The sequence below is a fragment of the Rhinoraja longicauda genome, chromosome 23 (genome assembly GCF_053455715.1).
Source record: "Rhinoraja longicauda isolate Sanriku21f chromosome 23, sRhiLon1.1, whole genome shotgun sequence".
In the NCBI taxonomy this organism is placed as follows: domain Eukaryota; kingdom Metazoa; phylum Chordata; class Chondrichthyes; order Rajiformes; family Arhynchobatidae; genus Rhinoraja; species Rhinoraja longicauda.
Genome location: NC_135975.1, coordinates 30,821,529 through 30,842,268, shown reverse-complemented (window position 1 = coordinate 30,842,268; position 20,740 = coordinate 30,821,529). Strand labels below are relative to the sequence as shown.

Genomic DNA, 20,740 nt, shown 5'->3' with positions numbered 1-20,740 from the left:
GAACAGGTGACCTTTCAGGATTTCAACACCCTGGCCCTTCCTACCACCTGTCAATTGTAAAACGTTCAACAGCACAGCACAGGAACGGGACTTTGGCCCGCAATGTTTGTGCTGAACATGATTCATCTGGACTGCTTTAATTTCGCTGTACTTTGTGTAGTGACAATAAAGGTCTTTTTTACATTTTTACATTTACATTTACATTCCGAGTTAAACTGATCTCGTCTGCCTGCACATGATCCATACCCCTCTATTATCTGTACTTCCATGTGCCTATCCAAATGTTTCCTAAATGCCACTATCCCATATCTGCCTCCACCCCCTACCCCTTTTTTTAATATATCAAAAAATACTTTATTCCAGTAATAAATATTTACGAAACATTTTTCTTTTCAAAAACTCCATCCGACATTCCCGGAGGTTACACAATCAATACAGATATTCATTGTCAGATTTACACAGAATCCCGTCCCTTATTTGCAGGGGCGTCTCTCTCCACCACACCCTGCCCCCCATGTCCAGCAGCGGAAGGACCCTAGACTGTGGTCCTCCCCCACAGGGCCTTGGCGTTGGCTGCACCGAGCTTCAGTGCATCCCTCAGCACGTACTCCTGCAGTCTGCAGCGGGCCAGTCGGCAACATTCCCCCACGGACAGCTCGCTCCGCTGGGAGGTCAACAAAGCTCGGGCAGACCAAAGAGCGTCTTTCACCGAGTTGGTGACCTTCCAGCAGCACTCGATGTCAGTCTCCGAATGCGTCCCTGGGAACAGTCCGTAGATCACAGAGTCCTCTGTGATGGAGCTGCTCGGAATAAATCGTGACAGGGACCCCTGCAAACCTCTCCAGACTCTCTTGGCAAATCCACACTCTGTGCCACCCCCAACCCTGGCAACGCATTCCTGGCCTTCACCACTCTCTCCTTTAAAAACTTGCTCCGCACATCTGCATTAAACTCCCCCCCCCCCCCCCCCCCCCCCCCCCCCCCCCGTCTCACTTTACAGCTCTGCCCTCTGGTGTTGGACTTTTCCACCCTGGGAAAGTGGGCCTGACAGTCTACCCCATCTGTGCTTTTCACAATTTCATGCACTTCTCACAAGTCTCCCGTCAACCTCCGACATTCCAGAGAAAGCCAAGTCTGTCCGACCTCTCCCTGTCGCGGAAAGCTTCTGATCCAGGCAGCATCCTGGTCAACCTCCTCTCACCCGCCCAAAAGCCTCCACATGCTTCCTGCAATGGGGCGACCAGAACTGCATGTAACACTCCAAATGCAGCCTCACCAAAGTCTTACAGAGCTGCATCATGAAAAATCATTGTATGAAAATCTTAATACACGCAACTTAGCAGCAGAACTGAATGGTTGGGAGAGGCTGATGCACATAGGCAGTCTAAACGAGTCAAGTGCGGGCCATAAAAGCTTGTAACTTAATCAATTATTTGTTTAGGTTAATTATACCATGATCTTAGTGTTGGGAACAAATTGGAAAACTCAGGTCCAGAACGTGTCCTGGTGATATAAGATGGCGCCATAACATGGTGACTCTCTGTGTGTTGTTCCAGAGAGGATCTATTGCACTCTTGTATGGTGTGATTTAATTGGAAGCAAGCAGAACATGCGTTTCACTGTATGCCCGCACAGGTGACATGAAACTAGCTAACTAACATTTAACTCCTTACCCGGTGTACATTCTACATAGAGTAAAAAGCCATGGTTATCTGCAGGACATTCTTATTGGTTGCTTCATGGCCTGGTTCAGCAGCTCAAATGCCCAGGAACGAAGGAGATTGCAGAGGGTGGTGTACACTGTCCGGTCCATCACAGGTACTGACCTCCCCACCGTCGAAGGGGTCTACAAGAGGCACTACCTCAAAAAGGCAGCCAACATCGTCAATGACCCACACCACCCTGGCCACGCCCTCATTTCACTCCTGCCATCGGGAAGAAGGTACAGGAGCCTGAAAACCATGACCTCAAGATTCAAGAACTGCTTCTTCCCAACAACCACCAGACTCTTGAACGCTGCACAACAATAATCTCAGCGTCTAAGAACTTCTGTGGACTGATTTTGGTTTGAACTAATGATTTTGGTTTTTGTGGCTTATGAATTATGGTTATTAATATATTGGAATCATTTTAAAAATCTACATTATCTGTGTGTCATGGAATTTACAGGCCTGTTAAGCTGATGCAGGTAAGAACTTCATTGTTTTGTTGTTGGTACCTATGATACTTAAACACTCTGAACTCCTAACATAAATAATTAATTTGGGACATTGTGAAAGGGAAGACCCTCTATTTAATTCTTAGTTTTGGTGTCCAAAGGTAACCATATAACCATATAAACCATATAACAACTACAGCACGGAAACAGGCCCGTTCGGCCCTACCAGTCCACGCCGACCATTCTCCCTGACCTAGTCTCATCGACCTGCACTCAGACCATAACCCTCTAATCCCCTCTTATCCATATACCTATCCAATTTACTCTTAAATAATAAAATCGAGCCTGCCTCCACCACTTCCACCGGAAGCCCATTCCATACAGCCACCACCCTCTGAGTAAAGAAGTTACCCCTCATGTTACCCCTAAACTTTTGTCCCTCAATTCTGAAGCTATGTCCCCTTGTTGGAATCTTCCCCACTCTCAAAGGGAAAAGTCTACCCACGTCAACTCTGTCCGTCCCTCTCAAAATTTTTAAAACCTCTATCAAGTCCCCCCTCAACCTTCTACGCTCCAAAGAATAAAGACCCAACCTGTTCAACCTCTCTCTGTAGCTTAAGTGCTGAAACCCAGGCAACATTCTAGTAAATCTCCTCTGTACCCTCTCCATTTTGTCAACATCCTTCCTATAATTTGGCGACCAGAACTGCACACCATACTCCAGATTCGGCCTCACCAATGCCCTATACAATTTTAACATTACATCCCAACTTCTATACTCGATGCTCTGATTTATAAAGGCAAGCATACCAAACGCCTTCTTCACCACCCTATCCACATGAGATTCCACTTTCAGGGAACAATGCACAGTTATTCCCAGATCCCTCTGTTCCACTGCATTCCTCAATTCCCTACCATTTACCCTGTACGTCCTATTTTGATTTGTCCTACCAAAATGCAGCACCTCACACTTATCAGCATTAAACTCCATCTGCCATCTTTCAGCCCACCCTTCCAAAAGGCCCAAGTCTCTCTGTAGACTTTGAAACTCTACTTCATTATTAACTTAAGTAAATCGAGGAAAAATCAGATTCTAAGAAATGTATGCATTTCATGTCAAACGGCGCTTAAAATTGTTTCTGACATCAATTTGTTTTACTTCACTTAATTCCCTGAAAGGATTTGATGAAAGGAGGCAGGAGTTTGCAACCTTTACCCGCCTGGTGTGTTTCTTTGCGCCGGAACAGAAGAAATCGAGCCCTTACAGACATTACAGTGCTTCACATCACACGGAGCACAATGAGATTATTATTCTGACATGACAAAGCCAAGAACTGGAGGTAATTAGTTGAAATGGGGGAATTTACACAGCTCCGGTAAAAGACTCAAATTACCCAACAAGTAGAGCCCCGCAGTGGAGGTCCCTCTACGCAGGGATTCTGCCCCTCTCCATCGGGGACCTGGGGTGGAAGGTATTGCACCAAGGAGTCCCCTGCAACCTGTTCCTCGCGCGGTTCACAGACTCGCCAGCCGCTTGCCACTTTTGCGGGTTGGAAGAGTCTGTGTACTACGTGTACATGGAGTGTGTGAGTCTGTGTACCGTGTGTACATGGAGTGTGTGAGTCTGTGTACCACGTGTACATGGAGTGTGTGAGTCTGTGTACCACGTGTACATGGAGTGTGTGAGGTTGCAGCCCCTGTTCCAATATCTAAAGGGGCTGCTCCTTGCTTTTTGGCTGCACTTTTCACCCACCATCCTCATCTTTGGACACCCTGTGCGTAGGGGAGAGGGTAGGGGGGCTGAGGATGTCTTGGTTGGGTTGCTCCTGGGCCTGGCCAAGCTGGCCATCCGCGACTCACGGCGCCAGGCGGAAGAGGGCTCTGCCGGAGCCAGCTGCCTACCCCTTTTCCCGGGTTACATTCGCGCCCGGGTTGTGTTGGAGAGGGATCACGCGCTGTCCACGGGCACCCTGGAGGGTTTCCAGGACCGCTGGGCACCGCGGGGGGATTGGATGTATCCTGGATGGGGATTGTAATATAATTGTATCATAGTTTCAATTGGTATATTTGTTTGTATAATATTCTGGTGGTGGGTTCTGTTTTGGTTTTATTGTATTGTATATATTATTTTAATATTTGAATAAATATTTTTGATTTTAAAAAACAAACAAAAAAAACCCAAAAACATGTTGTGGACCTTCTGGCTCAGAGTTTCAGAACTTTAAAAATTAGGTTTTGCTGCAAGATGGTGAAGACTGTTTCACTCAATGTTGCTGGTTGACAGTGAAATCTGGTGAAAAGAAGCATCATGCCTGGAGTACTGTGTGCAGTTTTGGTCTCCAAATTTGAGGAAGGATATTCTTGCTATTGAGGGCGTGCAGCGTAGGTTTACTAGGTTAATTCCCGGGATGGCGGGACTGTCGTATGTTGAAAGACTGGAGCGGCTAGGCTTGTATACACTGGAATTTAGAAGGATGAGAGGGGATCTTATCGAAACGTATAAGATTATTAAGGGGCTGGATACGTTAGAGGCAGGAAACATGTTCCCAATGTTGGGGGAGTCCAGAACCAGGGGCCACAGTTTAAGAATAAGGGGTAGGCCATTTAGAACGGAGATGAGGAAAAACTTTTTCAGTCAGAAAGTTGTAAATCTGTGGAATTCTCTGCCTCAGAAGGCAGTGGAGGCCAAGTCTCATAATGCTTTAAAGAGAGAGCTATATAGAGCTCTTAAGGATAGCGGAGTGAGGGGGTATGGGGAGAAGGCAGGACCGGGGTACTGATTGAGAATGATCAGCCATGATCACATTGAATGGTGGTGCTGGCTCGAAGGGCCGAATGGCCTACTCCTGCACCTATTGTCTATTGTCATACAGGGCAGCACAGTAGTGCAGCTGGTAGAGTTGCTGCCTCACAGCGCCAGAGACCCAAGTTCGATCCTGTCCCCGGGTGCTGCCTGTGTGTGGAATTTGTATGTTCTCCCCATTACCGTGTGGGTTTCCGCCAGGTGCTCTGGTTTCCTCCCACATTCCAAAGACATGCAGGTCATAGATTAATTAGCCTCTGTAAGTTGTCCCCTTGTGTGTTGGGAGTGGCTGTAAGGTGGGATAACATAGAACGAGAGTGAACGTGTGATCGTTGGTCAGCATGGACCAGATGGCCCGAAGGGTCTGATCCACAATGTAAAACTAAACTAAACTACTGACTGTGTACGAAGCTCGTATTAACATTGGTCTGAAGAAGGGTCCCAAGCCAAAGCGTCACCTATCCATGCTCTCCAGAGATGCTGCCTGACCCTATCCATGCTCTCCAGAGATGCTGCCTGACCCGCTGAGTTAATCCAGCACTTTGTGTCCTTTTTTGGCAATTAAACACTCTTGACTCTTGAATCAGGTTATGAAGTCAGGCCGGCAGTTAAGGTTGACTAAGGGGTCGACGGTCAAGGACAAGGATGGCGCCGGCAGTGAAAGTCGAGGGCAGGTGAAGGCGGTCGAGGCCAACGGGAGCCCACAGTCGAGGAGCGATCGCCAGTGGGTGACGGAGGGACCTGAGACTCCACCGAGAACAAAGGAGGAACTGCCGAGAACTAAGGGGACCACAAATTGAATACTTTGTGTTAAGATGGAATACTTAGCAACTTTGTCGGTGCACTTTATGCGGCAACTCCTTGCGTACCTTGGGCATGCAAAACAAAGAACCGCACTGTGACTGGTCACATGTGGCAATAAAGTGTCATTCATTCAGATCCACAGGCTTTAAATCCCATTAACTTGCCCAGTAATCCTGATAAAGTATGAAGCCTTCAAGAGCATTTCACCACTGTTTTCATCCTATGTCCAATGAATTATATACTTTTGTTTATTGTCACACCTGAGAATCAAGCCACATTACAACACAAATCATGCAGTATCTTAAAGAGGAAATAGGCAATGATCTTAGACATTGAAAGGTATAGAAATCTAAACGGAAGACAATTCTCCAGGCCGGCACCTGTCTCCATCAATCTCCCACCATTTAAAAAAATACTCCAATGTAAACACAAAATGATGGAGTAACTCAGCAGGTCAGGCAGCATCTTGGGAGAGAAGGAATGGGTGACGTTTCGGGTCGAGACCCTTCTTCAGTCTGACGTCAGGGGAGTGGACGGGTCTAAGATAGAATGTTGTTGGAGACAGGAAGACTAGTAGGAGAACTGGGAAGGGGAGGGGACAGAGAGGGAAAGCAGGAATTATCTGAAGTTAGAGAAGTTAAAAATACTCCATCTTTTTATTGTGTCAGAAGGAACTGCAGATGCAGGTTTACACCAAAGATAGATACAGAATCTATGCCAATGATTTGGGTGAGAATGTACATGGCAAAATGAACAAGTTTACAGATGATACTAAAGTGGGTGGTATTGCAGATAGTTCAATAGTCCTTATTGTCACGTGTACCCTGAGGTATAGTGAAATATAGTGAAGATGGTTGTGAAAACTTGCAGTAGGATCTTGATCGATTGGCCAGGTCGGCTGAGGAATGGTTGATGGAATTTAATACCGAGAAACGTGAGGTGTTGCATTTTGGGCAGGACCTACTCAGTGCATGGTAGGGCTCTAGGAAGTGTTATCGAGCAGAGGGATCAAGGAGTGCAGGCACATAGTTCCATGAAGATGGAGTCGCAGATCGATAGGGTGGTCAAAAAGGGTTTAGGCACATTGGCCTTCATCAGCCAAAGTATTGAGTATAGAAGTTGGGAGGTCATGTTGCAGTTATATAAGAAGGTGGTGAGGCCGCATTTAGAGTATTGTGTTCAGTTTTGGGCACCATGTTGTAGGAAAGATGCTGTCATGCTGGAAAGGGTGCAGAGAAGATTTACGAGGATGTTGCCAGGACTCGAGAGTCTGAGCTATTGCGAGAGGTTGAGCAGACTGGGACTCTATTCCTTGGAGAGCAGGAGGATGAGGGGTGATTGTGAAGGAGTGTGATGATTTGCTTTGTTACTGTGGTCATAGAGTCATACAGCGTGAAAATAGGCTGTTTGGCCCACACCGATCAACATCTACATTCGTTCCACTTGCCTGCATTTGGCACATATTCCTCTAAACCTATTCTATCCATGTACCTGTCTAAATGTTTCTTAAACATTGTGATAGTTGCAGCCTCTGCTACCTCCTTATTCCATACGCCCACCACCCTTTGTGTAAAAAGGTTACAGGTTCTATTAAATTTTTCCCCCCTCACCTTAATCTTCCCCCCTGGTTCTCCATTCCCCTACTCTGGGTAAATGACTGCGCATTTACAGTAGCAGAAACAGGATGTTTGGATAGCAGTAACAGGATCGTTCCGAGTTAGCATGGATTTACGAAGGGGAAATCATGCTTGACTAATCTTCTGGAATTTTTTGAGGATGTAACTAGGAAAATGGACAAGGGAGAGCCAATGGATGTAGTGTGCCTGGACTTTCAGAAAGCCTATGATAAGGTCCCACATAGGAGATTAGTGGGCAAAATTAGAGCACATGGTATTGGGGGTAGGGTACGGACATGGATAGAAAATTGGTTGGCAGACAAGAAACAAAGAGTGGGGATTAACGGGTCCCTTTCAGAGTGACAGGCAGTGACTAGTGGGGTACCGCAAGGCTTGGTGTTGGGACCGCAGCTATTTACAATATACATTAATGACTCAGATGAAGGGATTAAAAGTAACATTAGCAAATTTGCAGATGACACAAAGCTGGGTGGCAGTGTGAACTGTGAGGAGGATGCTATGAGGATGCAGGGTGACTTGGACAGGTTGTGTGAATGGGCAGATGCATGGCAGATGCAGTTTAATTTGGATAAATGTGAGGTTATCCACTTTGGTGGTAAGAACAGGAAGGCAGATTATTATCTGAATGGTGTCAAGTTAGGAAATGGGGAAGTACAAAGAAATCTGGGTGTCCTTGTTCATCAGTCACTTAAAGTAAGCATGCAGGTATAGCAGGCAGTGAAGAAAGCTAATGGCATGTTCATCATATCATCATATCATATATATACAGCCGGAAACAGGCCTTTTCGGCCCTCCAAGTCCATGCCGCCCAGCGATCCCCGTACATTAACACTATCCTACACCCACTAGGGACAATTTTTACATTTACCCAGCCAATTAACCCACATACCTGTACGTCTTTGGAGTGTAGGAGGAAACCGAAGATCTCGGAGAAAACCCACGCAGGTCACGGGGAGAACGTACAAACTCCTTACAGTGCAGTACCCGTAGTCAGGATCGAACCTGAGTCTCCGGCGCTGCATTCGCTGTAAAGCAGCAACTCTACCGCTGCGCCACCGTGCCGACCTATGTTGGCCTTTATGATATGAGGAGTTGAGTATAGGAGCAAATACGTCCTTCTGCAGTTGTACAGGGCCCTAGTGAGACCGCACTTGTAGTACTGTGTGCAGTTTTGGTCTCCAAATTTGAGGAAGGACACTCTTGCTACTGAGGGAGTGCAGCGTAGGTTCACTAGGCTAATTCCCAGAATGGCGGGACTGTCATTGACTGGAGCGACTAGGCTTGTATACACTGGAATTTAGAAAGATGAGAGGGGATCTTATTGAAACATATAAGATTATTAAGGGATTGGACACGCTAGAGGCAGGAAACATGTTCCCAATGTTGGGGGAGTCTAGAACCAGGGGTCACAGTTGAAGACTAAGGGGCAGGCCATTTAGAACTGAGATGAGGAAAAACCTTTTTCACTCAGAGAGTTGTAAATCTGTGGAATTCACTGCCTCAGAAGGCTGTGGAGGCCAATTCTCTAGATGCTTTGATAGAGCTCCTAATGATAGCGGAGTCAGGGGGTATGGGGAGAGGGCAGAACGGGATACTGATTGTGAATGATTAGCCATGATCACATTGAATGGCGGTGCTGGCTTGAAGGGCCGAATGGCCTACTCCTGCACCTATTGTCTATTGGTACTACCAATTTTATCTTTGGAACTGTAATACAGTATATGCATTGATTGTAACTATAAAATGAGCTAAGATGTAATGAACTAAGATGGATTTATCAGGCTGCTAAACTATCCTACCACCAACTATAGAGCAGTCCTGAGCTACCATCCACCTCATTGGAGATCCTTGGACTATCTTTGATTGGACTTTAGTGGGCTTTGTCTTGCACTAAATGTTATTCACGTTATTCCCTTTATCATGTATCTGTACACTGTGGATGGCTCGATTGTAATCACGTCTTGTCTTTCCGCTGACTGGTTACACGCAACAAAAGCTTTCCACTGTACCTCGCTCAGTACATGTGACAATAAATTAAACTCAAACTAAATGAAACTCAACTAAATGACCATTTTTTGAAGAGTTCATCTGGCTGCAAATCATGTCACATCACGACCCAGAAATTTGCTTCTGATCTGATATTGGTTCCTGACAAGTATAAACTGTTGACATTATAATTGCTGAGTTAATATTGTGATTTTTTAATTGTCATCAATATTGTAATCATGTATTGTCCTTACGCTGACTGGTTAGCGCACAACAATAGCTTTTCACTGTACCTCCAAAGACTGGAGCGACTAGGCTTGTATACACTGGAGTTTAGTAGGATGAGAGGGGATCTTATCGAAACGTATAAGATTATTAAGGGGTTGGACACGTTAGAGGCAGGAAACATGTTCCCAATGTTGGAGGAGTCCAGATCCAGGGGCCACAGTTTAAGAATAAGGGGTAGGCCATTTAGAACAGAGATGAGGAAAAACCTTTTCAGTCAGAGAGTTCTGAATCTCTGGAATTCTCTGCCTCAGAAGGCAGTGGAGGCCAATTCTCTGAATGCATTCAAGAGAGAGCTAGATAGAGCTCTTAAGGATAGCGGAGTGAGGGGGTATGGGGAGAAGGCAGGAACGGGGTACTGATTGAGAATGATCAGCCATGATCACATTGAATGGCAGTGCTGGCTCGAAGGGCCGAATGGCCTACTCCTGCACCTATTTGTCTATTGTCTATGTGACAATAAGTTAAACTGAACTGATTTAGTTCCAAAACATTCTTCTCATTCAAAAAAATACCTTAGCATTACGTTCAACACAGACAATGTAGACTTAAGAACCTGAAGCTGTGCTGTACAGTTCTATGTTCTATGTTCTGATTGTCAAATGCTTTATGTGTTCTTTGAGATAACGTTTCCGATGAATCTCGTTAAAGTGTGGATCTTCTTGAAACATTTTGATTGAATAGATTCAAACAACCTCTGTGTTATTTTGATTGATTTCAGTATTGGAGTGTATTATCAAAAAAATCACTTCCAACTCAAATTTCACCTTGCTTGATATTCGGGAGACCACCTCTGTGTCTTTGAGGCAACGCCAATTTTCTAGATGATCAGAAGAGCCAGTTTTAAGAGATGCTCTGGCCTGGGTTGCTGTCGAGATTCACAGTACACTGATCATTGAGTGCCTCTCGAGGAGCCCGTCTAAAAGTCACTTGATGCTGAAAAAAGGTGGCACGGTGGCACAGCGGTAGAGTTCCAGCCTTACAGCACCAAAGTTCGATACTAATTACGGGTGCTGTCATAGAAACATAGAAAATAGGTGCAGGAGTAGGCCATTCGGCCCTTCGAGCCTGCACCGCCATTCAATATGATCATGGCTGATCATCCAGCTCAGTAACCTGTACCTGCCTTCTCTCCATACCCCCTGATCCCTTTAGCAAAAAGGGCCACATCTAACTCCCTCTTAAATATAGCCAATGAACTGGCCTCAACTACCTTCTGTGGCAGAGAATTCCACACACTCACCACTCTCTGTGTGAAGAAATGTTTTCTCATCTCGGTCCTAAAAGACTTCCCCCTTATCCTTAAGCTGTGACCCCTGGTTCTGGACTTCCCCAACATCAGGAACAATCTTCCCGCATCTAGCCTCTCCAACCCCTTAAGAATTTTATATGTTTCTATAAGATCCCCCCTCAGTCGTCTAAATTCCAGCGAGTACAAGCCCAGTCTATCCAGTCTTTCTTCATATGAAAGTCCCGCCATCCCAGTGAACCTTCTCTGTACTCCCTCTAAGGCTAGAATGTCTTTCCTAAGATTAGGAGACCAACCTGTACGGAGTTTGTACGTTCTCCCTCTGTGCGGGTGGATTTACTCCGGGTGCTCCGGTTTCCTTCCACACTCCAAAGACGTACAGGTTTGTGGGTTAATTGGCTTCTGTTAATTGTCCCTGGTGTGTAGAACAAATGTATGGGGTGATCGATGGTCGGTGTGGACTCGGTGGGGTGAAGGGTCAGTTTCCATGCTGTATCTCTAAATCTAAATGTAAAAGCGAATTATGCCACCCCACTTATAAATGTCTGTATACCTTGGGCCAAGGGATATCTATTGAGATGAAAATTGCCTTGTTCAACGTCCTGAGATTAATTCAAGTTTAAAAGTTTATTTTTGGCCGTCAAATTATTGGCGTAAGAGGATTTTTTGACCTTTTAAAACAGTTTTGTAAAGGCTAGAAATCTTGATGCAGCTTGGTTTGGCTGCATTTGGAGTATTGTGCACAGTTTAGTTTGGTAATATAGCACGGAAATAGACCCTTCTCCCCATCGAATCTATGCTGATCATTTGGCATCCCTTCACACTAGTGAAGTCACAGACCCACACTTGGGATCATTTACAGAGGGCTAATTAACCCACAAACTCTTTTGTCTTTGGAGTGTGGGAGGAAACCCACACTCACAGGGAGAACGTACAAACTCCACGCAGACAGCACGGGTCAGAGGGAGAACGTACACACGAGGTCAGGATTGAACCCGAGTCTTTGACACTGAGGCAGCAACCCTACCGTTGCACCACCATGCCACTCATATGTATTGGAACGAATGTTGCTTGTTCACCATTCTGAGATTAATTCAGGTTTAAAATTCTGGTATTTTTGGCCTATAAATAACGGAGATATTTTTTGACCTCTAAGCTAAGTCAAGAAATCATAATACAGCCTTTGATTTGACCGCATTTGAAATATTACATACTGTTCTGGTCGCCCCAATGCAGGAAGGATATGCAGCTTTGAAGTGAGTGCAGAAGAGGCACGGTGGCACAGCAGTATAGTTGCTGCCTTACAGCGTTTGCAGCGCTGGAGACTCTGGTTCCATCCCGACGGGTACTGTCTGTAGGGAGCTTGTTTGTTCTCCCCGTGACCACGTGGATTTTCTCCGAGATCTTCGGTTTCCTCCCACACTCCAAAGACGTACAGGTTTGTAGGTAAAATTGGCTTGGTAAATGTAAAAATTATCCATAGTGTGTTAAAATAGATAGTGTTTAAATGGGGTGATCGCTGGTGGGCGCGGACCCGGTGGGCCGAAGGGCCTGTTTCCGTGCTGTATCTCTAATATAAGCTAAGTTAAAGAGGTTTACTGGAATGTTGCCTGGATTAGAGGATATTAGCTGGAAGAAAACGTTGGACAGACTAGGATTGTTTTCTCTGGAGCATCAGAGGATGAGGAGAGAACTGATAGAAGTATATCAAACTATGAGAGGCATAGATAGGATAGACAGTCAGAATCTTCTTCCCAGGGTAGACACCCATGGACTAGAGGGCCTTTAAGGTGAGAGGGGCCACATTTAAAGGATACGCGCGGGGCAAGATTTTTTACACAGAGGAAGATGGGTACCAGGGCAATAGGATAACATGTTGAACAACACTATCAAACAATCTCAAGCTGCAAAAAGAGGATAATGAAGAAATATCCAAAATACCTCCTCTGCTAACGGATTGCAGCAATGAAAACAAAATTACCTGAAGGATATTATGAAGAACAACTTGGCAATTTATTAGTGGAGGCAGATATGATAGTGGTGTTTAAGATGCTTTTAGATGGGTACGTGTGTATGCAGGAAATGGAGGGATATGGATCACGCGCAGGCAGAGGAGCTTAGTTTTACTTGGCTTCACGGACATTGTGGGCCGAAGGGCCTGTTCCTGTGCTGTAGTTTTCTATATGTGACCTCCAAACCTACATTATGTTGGAACTTAAAACGAGCTGGTGTTTGATTATTAACAAGGCCAGAACTGACAATAACCAATAATGTATAGTGGCAATAAATCTAGAACTAATCGAGATCGAGATCAATATCAATATATATATATATATATCTTTTATATTCCACTTGACATTGAGTTCATTCATCGCGTGAATCTATTAAGCTTACAAACTAATCCAATTCTGCTACATTTATTGTGTACCTGGGGAACATAAACTCGCCTTGCATTACAATGGGGTACAAATCTAACACAAATCTGATGGGTCTATCAGTTTATCGTTGGAATGGCACAGATAAACAAACTCACATTTGGTCTCCATGGATACAGGAGTTTATACATTGCATTCACTGAAAATACATTGCATTTCACAAGCCTCTAATACAAAATCTAACGCGAGCAGTTCAGCATTCGCTTTGAGAGTCCTTACACGCTGGTATCTTGTGCTTCCAAAGATAACGGAGTCTGTTCCCATTGACTACCAACGTCTTCCAATTCACAGAGCCGCCGTCACCTCTCTTCCCGAAACGCAGCCCGAAGGGGTTGAAGTTGAATTTACTCCGGGTGAAGCGAAGTTTGCAGGAGATCCGACTCTCCACGTCGCTCTCCTGGAGGAAGTAACACATGCTGGACTGCTCTGGTGCCTTCTGCCCGTCGATATTCCGAGTCAGAACCCGGGAGTGCCTGGGATATTCGGAATGTCCGGCCGGGTACACGAAATCTGCGGGCAGGAGTCGGAAGGGAGTTAGGAAAGCGGGACAAGGGAACGGTGCTGATTACTGAAATACAAAACAGAAAGCGCCTGAAACACCCAGCATGTCAGGCAGCATCTGTGGAGGGAGAAACAAAGTCAATGTTGCAGGTCAAAGACCCTAATTGGGATCAAGAGAAAAACAAGTTACAGAGAGGGGTCTTTGATCTATAACATTGGCTCTGTTTCTCTCTCCACATATGCTGTCTGACTTGCTCAGTGTTTCAAGCATTCATTTTGTTTTTATGCCAATTGTTTTGCAATTACAGACATATTTTAAATGCTGAATATCTTAGTCATACAGCGTGGAAACAGGCCCTGCGGCCCAACTTGCCCATGCTAACCAACCAGCCCCATCTACACTAGCCCTACCTGTCTGCGTTTGGCCCATATCGCTCTAAACCTATTAGACCTATCCCTCTAAACCTATCCCTCTAACCTTCTAACCCTAACCCCCATATCCCTCTAAACTGCCTTACAGTGCCATGTCCAGATGTCACTTAAATCTTCTGATACTACCTGCCTCAACGACCTCCTCCAGCACTCATTCCTTAAACCACCACTCTATGTGTAAAATGGTTCCCCTCAGGTTCTTATTAAACCCTCCCTCCCCCCTCGCCCCACCCCCTTCCGTCACACTAAACCTATGTCTCCTGGTTCTCAATTCCCCTATTCTGGGCAAAAGACATTTACCCAATCTATTCCGCTCATGATTTTGTGCACCTCTTTAAGATCACCCCTCATATTCCTGCGCTCCATGGAATATCTTCCTACGATCCAAGGTATTGTGCATTTTGATTCAAGAACTGCACAGTGGCACTGTGGTAGAGTTGCTGCCTCACAGCATCAGAGACCCGGGTTCAATCCTGACCTTGGGTGCTGTCTGTACGGAGTTTGAACATTCTCCCCGTGACCGCATGGGTTTTGTCCGGGTGCTCCGGTTTCCTCCCACGTTCCAAAGACATGCATGTTTGTAGGTTAATTGGCTTGGTATAAATATAAATTGTCCCTGTAGGATAGAACTAGTGTACGAGTGATTGTTGGTCAGCATCGACTCGGTGGGCTGAAGGATCTGTTTCCATGCTGTATGTCTGAACTAAACTACATACTGCATCATCGGCCTTCCCTCTGGCAATAGGTCCCTCAATAATATCTCATTATTATTTTAAGCTTTGATCAAATTATCCCGTAATCAACTTATTTTCAGGGAATGGACCCTTGTTTGTCGAATCACACTTCATAATCCAATCTGAAGAAGGTTCCAAACCCAAAATGTCACCTGTCCATTTCCCTCCACAGATGCTGCCAGGCTTGCTGAGTTTAATTTACATAGTGTTTTTTTGCCTTATGAAGGTTGAAATATAGAGTCATATAGTCATAGATGTGTACAGCACAGGAACAGGCTCTTTGGCCCATCTCGACAATGCTGTCCAAGTTGTTCCCAGCTGTTCTCAGGCAACTGAACCATACTCTCCCCAACTACAGAGCAATCCTGACCTTCCATTTACCTCATTGGAGATCATTGCACTATCAGTAATCGTACTTCACCGGACTTGATCTCGAACTTAACATTATTCCCTTTACACTGTGGACCTCTTGATTGTAATCATGTATGCTCTTTCCACTGACTGGAAAGCACGCAACAAATAACTTTTCACTGTAGCTCAGTACACTTAACACTAAACTAAATTAAACCAAATTAAACAAGTTGCCATGCAGGTCTCGTCCCATTTAGACAATAGGTGCAGGAGTAGGCCATTCAGCCCTTCGAGCCAGCACCACCATTCAATGTGATCATGGTTGATCATCAAGAATCAGTACCTCGTTCCTGTCTTCTCCCCATATCCCTTGAATCCATTATCCCTAAGAGCTAAATCTAACTCTCTCTTGAAAACATCCAGCAAATCGGCCTCCACTGCCTTCTGTGGCAGAGGATGCCACAGAGTCACAACTCTCTGGGTGAAAAAGTGTTTCCTCATCTCAGTCCTAAATCGCCTACCCCTTATTCTTAAACTGTGTGACCCCTCGTTCTGGACTCCCACAACATGGGGAACATTTTTCCTGCATCTAACCTGTCCAATCCCTTAAGAATTTTATATGACAGGTCAGAAGGTCACAGGTGATAGGAGCAGAATCACAGGCCATTCAGCCCATCGAGTCTACTCTGCCATTCAATCATGGCTGATTATCTTTCCCTCCTATCCCCATTCTCCTGTCTTCTCCCCATAACCCCTGACACCCGTACTAATCAAGAATCTATGTATCTCTGCCTTAAAATATCCATTGACTTGGTTTCCACAGCCTTCTGTAGCAAAGAATTCCACAGATTCACCACCCCTGACTAAAGAAATTCCTCAGCTCCTTCCTAAAGGAATGTCCTTTTATTCTGAGGCTGTGCCCTCTGGTCCTAGACTCTCCCACTAGTGGAAGCATCCTCTCCACATCAACTCTAACCAAGCCTTTCACTATTCTGTGTGTTTCAATGAGGTCCCCCCTCATTCTTCTAAATTCCAGTGAGTACTGGCCCAGTGCCAACAAACGCTCACCATATGTTAACCCACTCATTCCTGGGATCAGTCTTGTAAACCTCCTCTGGACCCTCTCCAGAGCCAGCACATCTTTCCTTAGACACGGTGCCCAAAACGGTTCACAATACTCCAAATGCAGCCTGACCAGCACCTTTATAGAGCCTCAGCACACTCCAAAAACATACAGGTTTGTAGGTTCAATGGCTTCAGTAAAATTGTAAATTGTCCCTAGTGTGCATAGGCTAGTGTGAGGGGATTGCTGGTTGGCACGGACGCGATAGGTCAAAGGGCCTGTTTCCTCACTAAATCAAACTGTGGAACTGGTTTAAAGGAAACAAAGTGCTGGAATAACAGCGGGTCAGGCAGCATCTCTGGAGAACGTACATATGCGTCTTTGCAGATGCAGAGGTGACGGTTTGGGTCAGCACACTTCTTCAGTGTCGAGTCACTTGTCCACGTTCTCCAGAGATGCCGCCCGACTCACTGAGTCGCTCCAGCACTTTGTCCCTTTTTCTTTCGTGGAAATGCAAATGCTGGCTTACAAAAAATAAGAGGCAAACTGCAGGAGTAACTCATCGGGCCAGGCAGCAATGGCCCATATCCCTCAAAATTCCTATCTGTCCAAATGCCTTTTAAAAAACATGATTTACATTTTTGTTTCTAGCACTTCATGATATAGAAAGTGCCTTTGTATTATTTTCTAAAGCAAAATGAAGCCAAATTAAACTCACATTTTCTTACATCGTAATCCATTTGCCACGACTTTCAACAATCATTTAACCTATTGATATTTCTTGGCAAATATTTTCTTCCATTTACACGTGCAAAGATTTTTGTGTCCTATACAAACCATATCTGTCGTCAGTCAAGGCATGTATTCTGCAGTGAATAATTCATGTTCATACGTGATAGGAGCAGAATTAGGCCATTCGGCCCAAGAAGTTTACTCCACCATTCAATGATGGCTGATCTATCTTTCCCTCAACACCATTTTCCAGCCTTCTCCCCCAAACACATTTCATATGTTTGATTTATTCACAAAATGCTGGAGTAACTCAGCAGGTCAGGCAGCATCTCGGGAGAGAAGGACTGGGTGACGTTTCAGGTCGAGACCCTTCTTCAGACTGATATATTTGATATATTTTCCAGACATCGTAACTGGTTCTTTGCATTGAACCTCAGTTAGTGAACCTGGTTCATATCCCTCCTCATATCCTATCGATAATATGCCTTTAATTCACCTTTGGCGATTATAAGGGACTTTATAAAAAAGCCTCTTGGAAATCCAGATCAATCACATTCATAGACATTTCCCTGACCATTGATTTAATCTGTACCTCAGTCCAAAAATATTCAATAGCTTATTAGGCACAATCTACACAATTTGTAAGTCTGTCTGATGATAGAACATAGAATAGTACAGAGCAAGACAGGTCTTTCAGCCCACAATGTCTGTGCTGAACATGATCTCAAGACATCAGTTGAAAGCTTTCACTGCATTGCAGTGGCACAGTGGTAGAGTTGCTGCCTTACGGCACCCGTGACCCGGGTTTGATCCTGAACACGTGTAGGAAGGTGCTCCAGGTGCTGGTTTAAACCGAAGATAGACATAAAATGCTGGAGTAACTCAGCGGGACAGGCGGCATCTCTGGAGAGAAGGAATGGGTAACGTTTAGGGTCAAGACCCTTCTTCTGAAGAAGGGTCTCGACCCGAAACATCACCCATTCCTTCTCTCCAGAAATGCTGCCTGACCCGCTGAGTTACTCCAGCATTTTGTGTCTATCTTCAATTTAAGCCAGCATCTGCAGTATCTTTGATCCTGAACATGTGTGCTGCCTATATGGAGTTTGCACGTTCTCTCTGGGACCACGTGGGTTTCTTCCAGGTGCTCCGGTTTCCTCCCACGTCCCAAGGACGTGCGGGTTTGCAGGATATTTGGCTTCTGTAAATTGCCCCTAGTGTAGGGGTGATAATTGGTGGGATCGGGCTGAAGGGCCTGTTTCCATGCTGTATCTCTAAACTAAACTCTAAATTCAATCATTCCTTTCAAAATTATAGAAGTTGATTATTTTTCAACAGTAGATGTTAGATGAACTAGTCTATAACTCTCTCACCTTTTCTAAGTTGCAGAATGCAAAATTTTCCAATGGATATGGATGGTTCATCTCAGTAAAAAACATGGGAAGATAACTGTTTGGACCTACCTTTGAACGCTGGCAGCAGAAAATACCCATTCCCCGGCATTTGCCACTTTTTATTGCCATTGCTTAACCCATGCTATGTTTAAAAAATTTACAAATACAATTTTTTTGATGTACAAATTTCAATTCTCATTGTTCTTTGCTTGAGATGGCTGCTATGTTCTCTCTACTGTAAATGTCAATGCAAAGTATTGAACAACTACACATTATTTTTATTTACATTATTACAATTAATCCTTCTTTACTGCACTAACATTGCTCTTAACTGTTCTCCCCCCCCCCCCCCCAAACCCCCAAACATAATCCACATATATATGCTGAAAATGCAAGGATGTGGATAATGTGTAGGTAGTTGAGATTATTTTATCTTGGCATTATGTTCGGCAGACACATTGTGGGTGCCTGTTCCTGTTCTGTGTTGTTCAATGCTTTATAATTTTAATTTAAAATAATTTTGATATCCTTTGCAAGTTTCTCCCCGCAGTATTTTTTGTAGCTCATTTTGGCCTCGTTGTGTTTTCCCGATGCAGCTCAAATGGTTGAATAGGGAATGTGATTGATTCTGTTTTCGCCAGAGAGAGGATATGTTCCAAGAATCGCCACTTGTTGTTTTTCTTAACAGTTTTAAAACTCGAGTGAACAATGTTATACTATTCAGCAGCCTCGACCAGAAACCACTTTTACTAATGGAGGTGGGGGTTTCACTAAACGATATCCTATCACTGAACAGACGTTTCGCCACTGTGATATGCAACAGTAATGAACATATTACTGTTAATATGTAATTAGTAATTATGATAATCAGTAATAACAGTAATAAACATATTACTGTTAATATGTAATTAGTAATTATGATAATCAGTAATAACAGTAATAAACATATTACTGGAGCAGTAATAAACATATTACAATTGGGTCTACCTTTACAACGTCAAATATTACAACTGGTAGTGCTAAAATAGCAGAAAGCGATATTGAGTTATATTTTGCCTGGGTTTATCCTTGCCTAGCTGTATAATCTATCGACCTCACGGTTATGCAGCTTGTTTTACTTACCCGGGGAGACGAACTTCTCATTGTAGAGCGGTTTCCCAAAGTTTCCATTCTGACAGTGCACTATGATGGCGAGGAAGAACAGTAACCTGCCCATGTCACGGACCTGCGAAGGGAGATGAACACAACGCACACTGAAGATCCTTCTCACAAATCTAACTGGTTGCAGTTTCTGCTTTGAAGGGCGGGTCTCGCAATCATTAAACACTTTAACTGACTGAACATTCCTGCGTGGTTTGGTGACCACGTTTTAAATTCTAATGCGAGTTTTAAAATAAAAAAAGCCACTTGTTGCTTGGAAATAATTCTCACTTTTTCAGAAACTATCTGTAAAAAAAAGAAGCTACTCCATCTCACCTGCATTTTTGATGAGGAAGGGCAACGTCAGGCTGAGTGAAATCAGCTGTACCCGGGGATCTCAGTCACAGCGTGGGCGCTGTCCCTTGACTGTGGTGCTGAAATGAGACCAAACTCAAAGGCGTCCCAAAGACTCTTTTATTCCCATTCAGTGCTGAAACTCATTCGTCACATCCCCTACCGACCGAGGCACGACTGTTTACACGCGAATGGCATTCCTTCTGGATTCCCTGCCAAATGGACGCGAGATTACAAAATCAATTCCCTGCAACTAATATTTAAAAGTTACCTGTGCGGGAAGGAACTGCAGAATCTGGTTGATTGATACAAGAGTGCTTTATTGTCATACGTCCCAAGCAGAACAATGACATTCTTACTTGCAGCAGCGCAACACAATATGCAAACATAGAAGATAGAAGATAAACATAGAAACATGGAAGAACAAATTCTGTGTGTATTAATCAGAATTTGAATGAAGGTTTGTTCTTCCGAGGATAGACACAAAATGCTGAAGTACCCTCGTGTGTTTTGCGTGGTCCATTCCCGTGTTTGTGTTTGTGTGTGTGTGTGTGAGTGTGTTTATATTTCGGAAGAGAGCACTTATTGATGTTAAATAGACGAAAAAACAAATACTTGAAGGCATAGTTTTAAGGTGAGAGGGGCAAAATTTAAAGGAGACTAGACCAAGTGGACCAGTTGGGCC

The 20,740-nt window shown here is 44.5% G+C and overlaps 1 protein-coding gene across 1 annotated transcript; it reads right to left on the bottom strand.

Annotated features, from left to right (window-relative positions):
* Nucleotides 1-13,272: 13,272 nt before the first annotated feature.
* kiss2 (kisspeptin 2) lies at nucleotides 13,273-20,161 on the bottom strand. The gene is made up of 3 exons (XM_078420190.1): nucleotides 20,038-20,161; nucleotides 19,684-19,786; nucleotides 13,273-13,867 (listed from the first exon to the last, which is right to left on the bottom strand). The coding sequence occupies exons 1-3, from the start codon at nucleotides 20,041-20,043 to the stop codon at nucleotides 13,551-13,553; spliced, it is 426 nt and encodes a 141-aa protein (XP_078276316.1). The 5' UTR covers nucleotides 20,044-20,161; the 3' UTR covers nucleotides 13,273-13,550.
* Nucleotides 20,162-20,740: the final 579 nt, after the last annotated feature.

Coding starts and splice junctions, on each gene's coding strand:
- kiss2 (XM_078420190.1), bottom strand. Junction 13,868..19,683: donor TGAGAAGTTCGTCTCCCCGG/GTAAGTAAAACA, acceptor TCCTGCCCGCAG/ATTTCGTGTACCCGGCCGGA.